The 10,986-nt window shown below is 37.7% G+C and overlaps 1 protein-coding gene and 1 pseudogene across 1 annotated transcript in view; one reads left to right on the top strand and one right to left on the bottom strand.

Annotated features, from left to right (window-relative positions):
- Window positions 1-10,986, bottom strand: part of BMPR2 (bone morphogenetic protein receptor type 2) — a 192,061-nt gene that overhangs the window by 8,711 nt on the left and 172,364 nt on the right. Inside the window, exons 11-12 of the mRNA XM_045868190.3 lie at window positions 4,257-4,429; window positions 602-1,881 (exon numbers count right to left, since the gene is read on the bottom strand). Of these exons, the coding sequence (XP_045724146.1) occupies window positions 602-1,881; window positions 4,257-4,429 (1,453 nt within the window). The remainder of the gene's footprint in view (window positions 1-601; window positions 1,882-4,256; window positions 4,430-10,986) is intronic.
- On the top strand, window positions 4,491-6,940 carry LOC123838384 (heterogeneous nuclear ribonucleoprotein A3-like; annotated as a pseudogene).

The following is a 10,986-nucleotide window of genomic DNA, read 5'->3' as shown; positions in this document are numbered from 1 at the left end:
CTAGAAACCAAGTATCAAGTTATTTGTCTAGGGGACCCATGGCACAATGCTATAGGCATGGAAGAGGCTCAACACATAACTCTTGGAAAAGATGACACACAAAAAAAATAAAAAACAAAACAAGAACTTCAGTTTTTTTATAATGACTTCTTCTGAATTTTCTCTGGACTTTAAAGATTTAAGGTTAGTTTGATAAAATCTAGATGTATATATAATAGATATTAATATACTCAACAACTATTTCAAAAGTTCTACTGACATCATTTTACCTGGAACTTTTAAACTCGTATTTACTTAATTTCAACCATTCACAGCAAGTACGTGAATTGCATTATGAACCAGGGGCTATGTAAGGCATGTATTAAAGTTGGTATTAAGTTCTGACTGTTGTGACACTGACTATTTAATTATCAAGAACAACAAATTACTTTTTTTCTTTACAACAGTCTGATTACTTTTGAGGTCCAACCAAGTGGCTTATTTTATTTCCAAAAGTGGTAAAAATAACTAATTGTTAGTTGAAAACACAATTTAATTTTATCTAAGTAATTAAACAGTCCCAAAAGACAAGCAGGAGAGATTAAATGATCCCTCCACTTACACTGCAAACCGCTGCCATCAAGGATATTTGTGGCTGAAAGATCCAGAGAATTAGGCCTCTGTGCTTTTCTGGGTTTTGATGGTCCAGGATCTGCTACTGTGCTTGGAACACCCTGTGTAAGAACATCTTGCTCTGAACACGGATTACTGTTGTTGTTATTGGAATTAGTTCGGCCACCTTCCAGTGGCCGTTCCCTCCTGTCCACAAGACGATCCAGAACACCTTCATCATGGCCAGCCTGTTGCTCTCGTCTCAGTAAAGGTTCATGCTCATCAGGACTGGAATTAATATTCAGTCGGGTATCCTCACCAATGAATTGATTCTGCAGCATTTCTTGGCCCCTGTGTGCCACTGTGTTGGCTGTCTGGCCAGATGGTACTGCCCCATTAACATACTGGGTAGTGGCAGTATGGGAGTTAACACTGTGGTTTCTACCTGCCACACCATTCATGGTGACCGTCACCACATGAGGTTCTGCAGCATTGATTGTATTCATCTTGGCAACTCCAGTTTCTACTTGTTTCAAGTTTGATTTGTGCTTGCTGCCAAATTTCAGCCGGGGCTCCTTTGTTGAATTTTTGGTGTTTAAAGGCAAACTAGTAGGTCTCTTAGGAAGGTTTTGTTGCTTGGGGAGAGGATAGATCTGAGCGGGTGGAACATCAGGAATTAAACATGCTTGGCCATTTGCAGCTTGTGTGAAGTCCTGCTGTCCAGTCACTTCCACTGCAAGTTTTATGAGTGGGTAAAGCAAGCTAGAACTGGTGCTGCTCAGTGGGTCTGGTCCACTGAACTGTTTAAGAGAATGCTCCATGAGATTCTCATCAGAACTTTCCTTGAGGTTCTTATCAACTTCTTTTGGGTCCAGCTTGTTGGTCTCCAAGTCTTCTTCTGTAAGTTGTAAGCAGACAGGGGTTGGCCCAATTGGCTGTGAAACATTTGTGGCATGCAGATTTGTTTCATCTGAGTATGGCATCTCAGATATAGTGGTCATGCCAGTGCTTGGAGTGAGGCCAGTGGTGTTTGTGGTTGTTGTGTTGGTGGACAGGCTGGTGACGCTTGTTTCAGGGCTGGGAATTCGAGCTTGTGCTTGCTGCCGTTCATAGTTAATTGAGTTTCGGTTCTTTTCCCCTATAGTCAAAGGTGTGCTAGACATCGAATGCTCAGAGGAAATATTCTTCACAATGCTGTCAGTATGATGGATAGAGTCTTCAATGTATGAGGAAGAAGAATAATCTGGATAAGGGCCAATCTTTGGCACACGCCTATTGTGTGAAAGGTTGCTTAAAGAAAGAAAAAAAAGCCACATTGAGAATGTACATTTATGACAAACTGACCCTCCAAGTTTAATACCTCTGATTTTAAAGTATGAACTGTTTTTTATTTTATTCCTAACCACATTGTACTAGAGGTTATGTAAAAATTGTGATCACATAATCAAGTGTCAATTAATAACTTGCTAAATGCTAGTTTTTTAAAAAAGATTATCATTTGAGAGAGACAGCGCACGAGAAAGAGCAAGAGCTGGGGAGAGGGGCAGAGGGAGAGAGAGAAGCAGACTCTCCATTGAGCACAGAGCCCAGTGGGGGGCTGAGAGATCATGACCTGAGCTGAAGACAGACACTTAACCGAATGAGCCACCCAGGTGCCTCTAAATGCTAGTTTTATATGAATCAAGACTACTGAAAAACTTATGTGGATCTAGATGTGATTTTCATAGATGTTCATTATTTTGGTTTATAAGAGTTAATAAAAAAATCTCCTCTATAGTTTTGTAACATTACCAAATATTTTTATCAACTGTAGGTATAGTTGCACAACCAGTTATAAAGGTGCATGAGAGGAGGAGCCATGGTATATGTTTCTTTTGCACTCCTACAATCCTAGATACATAGTGGCAACTCAATACATACTTTACCAATTAAGTTACAATGGCCAAATGGTAAAAAGAATATAAGCTTTTAGGTTGTTCCAAAGTGCTTCCATGCTTCCATTAAGAGGCAGTTTAGAAATGGAATGTACCTTTCTGGGGGTAAATTGAGCCATATCAAAGAAAGTTCTACAGACTAACGGCAGAGTGTGACATTCAGATAAAGGAACAACAATTCAGAACTACTCTCCAACTATTAAGAGTTCTTCACTGTCATTATCACACCTTGAGAGGGATGGTTCTTGAGCATCACATGATAATATATTTAGGTTATTTAAAATAAAAGCCAGGGATAGCTTTAACTAAACAATGGGAACATTAATAGATACAAGTGTTATAGGAGAAAAGCAGCAGCTCAAGGAGAATGACAGGAGGGTGAAGAATAAAAAAGTGGTTGTATAATACTTGGAAAAGAGGTCTGGGGGGTAAGATTCAATACAATGAAACCTAGAATGGAATGATTATGGGATGAACCATAATTTAGGGGAAACTATTTAGAAGTGACTGGACATGAGAAAAAGCATGTAAAACATAGAGCTGAATGATTCAGGGGGCAAAAAATGGTCAACACAATGGAGGGTCGCATCAAGGATTCTTCTTACCATTCAAGAAAAGTTCAAAAGTACTTAGGGTAAAAGTAACTGACTTGTGAGAGAGGTACAAATAACATGCTAGAACACACAGAAAATACAGAGATCAGTGGAGAAAGAAGCAGAAGACTATCCTCAGGTATGCATAAAGTAAGAAAATTCGTATTTAGAATTGTTAGTCTTTACCTTCCTTGACTTACTGATATATAAGGAATAAGGGTTCCCATGCTGAAGCTAATTCAGTCCAAACACAAGCAGTGTAAACCCAATTTTGGGTCTATAGTTCATAACACAAACTGCTCTTAGAAATTAGAACAACAGAAAACAGCAAAAAAATTATTCAATAATCAAGTATATTTTTATCTCAATTTTCTCTGGTAATTTTTTCCTGGGTGCTTTTCTGAAAAATTTTAACATGTATTAAATAAAATGACAAATTTTGGGGAAAACTTTCCCCCAAACATGGAACAAAGAAACACAGATTACATTGTCTGAAAGTTCCAATTTTTAAGGAATTTTTTTAAAAAGCCCTTTTACTTAGAATGAAAAATCATAATTTAACAAAGAAATGTCTCATAAAGTAATATTTATGATGGGATAGAAAAATCTATGAATTGCTTTCATGTTAAAGTAGTAGTAGTATACTCTATACAAAGAGCATTGGATAGGAAGCCTGAAATCTTAGTCTCCAGTAAAACAGTGGTTAGATATATAGGCAAGTTCATAGTTCTATTCTCCCTAAAGAAAAATAAAAAGATAAAAAAATAAAAAGCAAGAGAAAGAGGAATAATGGCAACAAATGATAAATGAGACAATGCATGTAGAAGTGCTTATAAACTTTTGGAACTATGAAAATGTTTTGCTTCATTATTTTAGGGAAGAAGGAGCATTAATAAAGACTAACCTTTTTTGCTGTATCTTGAGATATTAAAAAAAAAACACAGATGCCATCTTGCACTTATACCAAACAAAAATCTCTAGTAAAAAAACAGGCATATTGAAAGAAAAATCACAATGTTAGGTTGTATGAATTAATCATTGCCCTTTTAGACTGGTTTAATAGTATTTTTTTTCTAACCTCTGTTTAGTCTCAGTTTTCAATACCGACTGATGAATGCCAAACCCCTCCAGGTCTTACCGCTCATTCTGCATAGCAGTAGACATGGGATTGACTGTTGGGCTCACAGATTTGTTTCTTTCCCATATCATCATAAGTTCAGCCATCCGTTCCTCCGCACACTGCGCAGTAAGCCGAGCCTCTGCATCCTGGTCCCAACAGTCTTCGATTGTCTCCTTGAGTGACCTCACTGCCTATAATAGTGTATATGTCAAACAGTATATCTTTTAAAAAAAAGTATTGATTTTTAGTGACATGAGGTAAAACAAAAATCAATTTTCTTTACCAATATTTTACACAGCTATAATAAAATACTTTAGACTTCAGAGATTTGTAAAGGGTCATATTTCTCAAAAGATGAGTAACAAGTGAGCAAGCAAGGTTTAACTTAACTCCTAAAGAATCAGCCATAAATGTGAGCAGTTGTAAAAAGTTATATGGTTCATCAAGGTCACAGGTTTATGTCATTGTTCACTGTTATTTCTATCAACGCCACTAATTCCACTTCAAAAATGAGTTTTGAGTTTCCTGGAATTTTGGCACCAGGCTATCTTCAATCTCTAGGTGAGTTTTTTTTTACTCCTAGTAAAGGGTACTTCATTCTAACTGTGAAGTTTAAAGGCCTGGCATTTTCTTTTCCTTTAGACTAATTTCAGTGGTAGTATCAGAAGCAGTCTATTCTGTAGTATTAATCTATATCAGCAATAAACAATATAGTCTCCCTTTTGGGGAAAGCTGGTTTGAACTCCCTTTTAAAAAACAGATTTCATAAACTGTCATCCAGAATCCTTTCAGACTTGTTTTTCGGATTGTGTTTATTAAGCTCCAAAGCTTTTTACTTGCTGATATTCACAGTTCTTGCACCTTTAAACGTTTTCAAAAAAATTAAGGTGAGGACTGCCAGATCTAACAAATAATGTATAACAGCACTTAATTTTAACGTTTCAGATAACTGGCAAATCATTTTTAGTATGTATTCCACGCAATGCTGAATCTGAGCATTTTATCTCACAAGCCCATTTTAAGCTAAAGTCCTTGTTAGCTTTCTTGGCAATATTTTTACTGCTTTCCTAATAATTTGTGTTCTCTAACAAACAAACCTTAACCTGTAGGAAATTTGATGGTGTTTGTTGTGGGCATTATGCTAAATGAACACCTGCACGAAGGCCCATGTGGGCCCATGTGGGCCCATGTGGGGCTCGATCCCACAAACCTGAGATCATGACCTGAGCTGAAATCAAGAGTCAGATGTTTAGGTCCCATATTGAACTCGAGTTGGAAGAGGCGAGTCCAGTCTCAAAATGGAGGGCCATAATCAAAGGAACCAGAGCAGTTGAGAAAACTGTTTATTGGTGGTTTGAGCTTTGAAACTACAGATGATAGTTTAAGAGAACATTTTGAAAAATGGGGTACACTTACAGATTATGTGGTGATGAGAGACCCCCCAAACAAAACGTTCCAGGGGTTTTGGTTTTGTGACTTACTCTTGTGTTGAAGAGATGGATGCAGCAATGTGTGCCCAACCACACAAGGTTGATGGGCGTGTAGTGGAACCAAAGAGAGCTGTTTCTAGAGCTGTGAAGAAAATTTTTGTTGGTGGTATTAAAGAAGATACAGAAGAATATAATTTGAGAGACTACTTTGAAAAGTATGGCAAGATAACTCCATAGAAGTTATGGAAGACAGGCAGAGTGGAAAAAAGAGAGGATTTGCTTTTATAACTTTTGATGATCATGATACAGTTGATAAAATTGTTGTTCAGAAATACCACACTATTAATGGGCATAATTGTAAAGTGAAAAAAGCCCTTTCTAAACAAGAAATGCAGTCTACTGGATCACAAAGAGGTCGTGGAGGTGGATCTGGCAACTTCATGGGTCATGGAGGAAACTTTGGAGGTGGTGGTAACTTTGGCCGTGGTGGAAACTTCGGTGGAAGAGGAGGCTATGGTGGCAGAGGTGGTGGCAGCAGAGGCAGTTATGGAGGAGGTGGTGGTGGATATAATGGATTTGGAGGTGATGGTGGCAACTATGGTGGTGGTCCTGGTTATCGTAATAGAGGAGGCTATGGTGGTGGTGGACCAGGATATGGAAACCAAGGAGGCAGATGTGGAGGTAGTGGTGGAGGGTATGATGGTTACAATGAAGGAGGAAATTTTGGAGGTGGTAACTATGGTGGTGGTGGGCACTATAATGATTTTGGAAATTATAGTGGACAACAGCAATCAAATTATCAACCCATGAAAGGGGGCAATTTTGGTGGAAGAAGCTCAGGCAGTCCCTATAGTGGTGGTTATGGATCTGGTGGTGGAAGTGATGGATATGGTAGCAGAAGGTTCTAAAAAAAATTCAGAAGAAAAGGGCTTCAGTTCTTAGCAGGAGAGCAAGGAGTTGTCAGGAAAGCTGCAGGTTACTTTGAGACAGTCATCCCAAATGCATTAGAGGAACTGTAAAAATCTGCCACAGAAGGAAGGATGATGATCTATAGTCAGAAAAGTTACTGCAGCTTAAACAGGAAACCCTTCTTGTTCAGGACTGTCATAGCCACAGTTTGCAAAAAGTGCAGCTATTGATTAAGGCAATGTAGTGTCAATTAGATGTACATTCCTGAGGTCTTTTATCTGTTGTAGCTTTGTCTTTGTCTTTTTATTTTCATGACATCAGGTATATTGCCCTGTAAATTGTGGTAGTGGTACCAGGAATAAAAAATTAGGGAATTTTTAACTTTTCAAAAAAAAAGAGTCAGATGTTTAACCAACTGAGTCACCCAGGGGACCCAGCCAGTTACGTTTTAGAAACTCAATTTAACTGATGTTTCTTCATGGTTAGATTCAAGGTTTGAAACTTTGGCAGAAAAATCACAGAAGAGATGCTGTGTTCTTCTTTTTTCTTTCTTTTATTTTTTTTAAAGATTTTATTTATTTATTTGTCAGAGAGAGAGAGCACAAGCAGGGGAATGGCAGGCAGAGGGAGAAGCAGGCTCCCCGCTGAGCAAGGAGCATGATACGGAACTCGATCCCAGGACCGTAGGATCATGACCTGAGCCATGACACTTAACCAACTGAGCCACCCAGGCATCCCTCGAGATGTTGTGTTCTTCTCATTGTATCTTATCATGTGGTTCATAATTCTGATCTGTCTCATTACTAGTGAAGTTAACCTTGATCACATGTCTGAGTTGGTGCCTGCCAGGTTTCTCTACTGTAAAGTTCCATTTTTCCCTTTTATATTCAATTAATGTTTGTTGTTGTTTTTAAGACTTTAATCAGTGTTTTTGGGGTGGAGGGAATACTTAAAATCTCTGTAAATATATTATTCTCTATTCACCTTTTCACCCACTGGTTTTAACATCACTTGATGTTTCTTGGCTGAATTTCTGTGATGCTTGCTAGTAACAAGACATTTAAAAAATGATAGTAAATGCGTAATAGAAATATGGACAAAAGGCACATAAACAAGAAGTGCAAATTCCTGATAAAATATGCAAAGATGATTAATCTTACTATGTTGAGGCAGTATAGTATAGCAGTTAAGAATATTAGTTCCAGGGGTGCCTGGGTGGCTCAGATGGTTAAGCGTCTGCCTTCGGCTCAGGTCATGATCCCAGGGTCCTGGGATCGAGTCCCGCATCGGGCTCTCTGCTCCTTGGGAGCCTGCTTCTCCCTCTGCCTCTCTCTCTCTCTGTCTCTCATGAATAAATAAATAAAAATCTTAAAAAAAAAAAAAAAAGAATATTAGTTCCAGGGGCACCTGGGTGGCTCAGTCATTAAGCGTCTGCCTTCGGCTCAGGTCATGGTCCCAGGGTCCTGGGATCGAGCCCCGCATTGGGCTCCCTGCTCCGCAGGAGGCCTGCTTCTCTCTCTCCCACTACCCGTGCTTGTGTTCTCTCTCTTGCCCTCTCTGTCAAATAAATAAATAAAATCTTAAAAAAAAAAAAAAAAAAAAGAACCTGGCCTCAAATCTTGGCTCTACTACTTACTAGCTGCAAATTAAAACAAGATCCATTCCTACCTATCACATTAAGAAAGATAAAAATATTTTTATAATACAAAGTGTTGGTGATGGGAAAGCAGGCACTTATATACTGTTGTCAGGAGTGTCCTCAATTTGGAGGTAATCTATCAATAACAAATCATAAATGTATTTGCGTTTTGAGTCAGCAATACTACTTCCAGGAATTTATTCCTCAAATACACTTATATGTTTGTAGAAAAATGCGTGTATAAGATATTCACTGCAGTATCATTTATAATAGCAAAAGCTGGGAACTACCCACATGTCCTCTAATAGGGATCTGGCTAAAAACTTGCAATATAATGGATACTATGCAGAATGAAAAGAATTAGGAAGATGTATATGTTCCCAGTTGCTAAGTAAAAATTGTAAGGTAAGTGGATGTAGTAATTCCCATCTATATATTAGAAAAGGATATAAAAACATATAGTCATGTAATCCATAGAAATTTCTGAAGTCTACAGAAGGAACGTAAGAGTGGTTGTTTCTTTGGAGGGCCTTTTAGATGTCTGGGCATGGCATATTTTTTGTATTGCTAAAAATAATTTATTGTTTGAACTCTTTGTTTGAATTTTGACATGTATTTAATGAATTTTTTGAATAGGTAATATATGTATGTGTCAATAAATTCAAAATGTCAAAAAGAGAATACAATTTCCCTTCCATTCCTATTCACGAACCATCCATTTTCCCAGTCTAAAGGCAACCAATGTTACCAATTTCTTGGGTATTCTTTCAGAGAAACTTTATTACTTTTTAATTCAGACATATACCCATCATATACCACACATACAGATTTATAGTTTTATTCATGCTTTTTTTTTAAGATTTTATTTATTTATTTGACAGAGAGAGACACAGCGAGAGAGGGAACACAAGCAGGGGGAGTGGAGGAGGGAGAAGCAGACTTCCTGCCAAGCAGGGAGCCCGATGCAGGGCTCGATCCCAGGACCCTGGGACCATGACCTGAGCCAAAGGCAGACGCTTAATGACTGAGCCACCCAGGCGCCCCAGTTTCATTCATGTTCTTAATTACTAAACATGAAGTGCAACACAATGAAGTGCATACACTGAAATCTTCCTAAAGCAAAGATTTGGATGTCTTTCCACACAAAACTGAAAGAGACCCTTCCTTTCCAAAACAGAGCACTATCTATTGCAGAGTACCATTCACCAACTGCCCAGAAGAGCTCAGAAATACCAAATCCAAGCAGCTAAAAATGGTATATTGGCTGTTTTCTGTATCTGGAGGAGAGAGAAGACACTGAATGAGGCTGTATTTGTTACTTTTCATTATATAGTTGGAAAATAATTTGTAAAAACACTTTTTCAAAAAGAGATCCTACCTCCACCCCATTCCCACCCCTGCCAAAATAAGACATTCACCAAGGCACTGTCCTAGATGATGAATAAAATTTGGTAAACAGAAACCCTAGTCCCTACCTCTAAGAAGTTTCTATTTTTAAAACAGCATCATTGTTGATGCATAATAGTTAACAACTGTTGAGTTCTTACTATGTACTAGACTGTGTTCTAACTCATTTAATTCTTATTTGAAGTACTATTGTCATCCCCACTTTTTATATGCAGGAAAAGAGGCCCAGAGGAGAAATTAGGGCACATAGCTAATAAGTAGCAAAGCTAAGATCAAAGCTCAGGCAGCACAGCTCCACAGTTTATACATTATCCTATGATGATTGCCTCTAAACTATGCTGATAGAACACAGCCAGTTCCTAGTGGATAAATGGGTTCTATTATAAAAGTTGTAATTTGATTTTTTTTTTTGAGAAAAATCTATTATAAGTTCAAAGTTAAAATAATGGTTACTAAATCATTTACACAAGATTTAGAAGTAAATTAATATGAAATAGGGAAAAGGAAAAATTAGAAAAATAGCTGAGAATTTAAAGAGGTTGACTATACATGGGATTCTAAGGGTCCTAAAAATAATGATTTGGTCGTAGAAAGTTGATCTAAAAGTAAAGCAATGCTGAATATCCCAGAATAAGTAAAAAAGTAGATAAGAGAAGATTAAGGAAATAAACTGTATAGAAAGAGGAAGATTAAGTGACCAACTGGGCATTAAAATCTTTAAACAAAATTAAGAAAGCATTTGACAATTTTGATGAAATGGACAAATTCCTTCAAAGACATAAACTGTCAAAGCTCACTTAAGAAAAAATAGATGACTTGAAGAGTTCTTGTATCTATAAAATTTGTAGTTTAAAACTTTCCCACAAAGAAAAATCCAGGCCCAGATAGCTTCACTACTGAATTCTACCAAACATTCAAGAAGGAGATAATGCCAGTTCTACCCAGAAAATCAAAGAGGGAAGGATATTTCCCAACTCACTGTATGAGGACATTAGTGAAGATGGCAGAGGAAGGAGACCAGGGGACGTTCTTCCACAGAAGTACCAAAAATCCTGGTAACAATACTGTCAATCAATCTTACTGAAGCTCTGGAAGTTAGTCAAATGTTTAGAGCAACTAAGTAGAATATGAAGACTGCAGTCTGTGTTCTCCATGTAGGTACCTGGTCCAGAGGGAGTAAAATATTGTTCCCAAGGAATTATGTTGTCTGTTTTGACATGTCTATGAATTTCCTGAAGAACCAAAGAAAGGGGTCTGTCTTTATTCTGCCTAACTCAGAACTCTCAGAAAACAGAAGTAGGTAAGACTAAGTGGAGAACATTCCTTGAAATCACTGAAAGCCAAATGAACAAGTGTTACAGCC

Source organism: Mirounga angustirostris, unplaced genomic scaffold (genome assembly GCF_029215605.1).
Source record: "Mirounga angustirostris isolate CCGP_5_RB_7025 unplaced genomic scaffold, mMirAng1.0.hap1 SCAF_3, whole genome shotgun sequence".
Classification (NCBI taxonomy): domain Eukaryota; kingdom Metazoa; phylum Chordata; class Mammalia; order Carnivora; family Phocidae; genus Mirounga; species Mirounga angustirostris.
The sequence above is the reverse complement of the archived record's forward strand: the minus strand, read 5'-3'. Positions and strand labels throughout refer to the sequence as shown.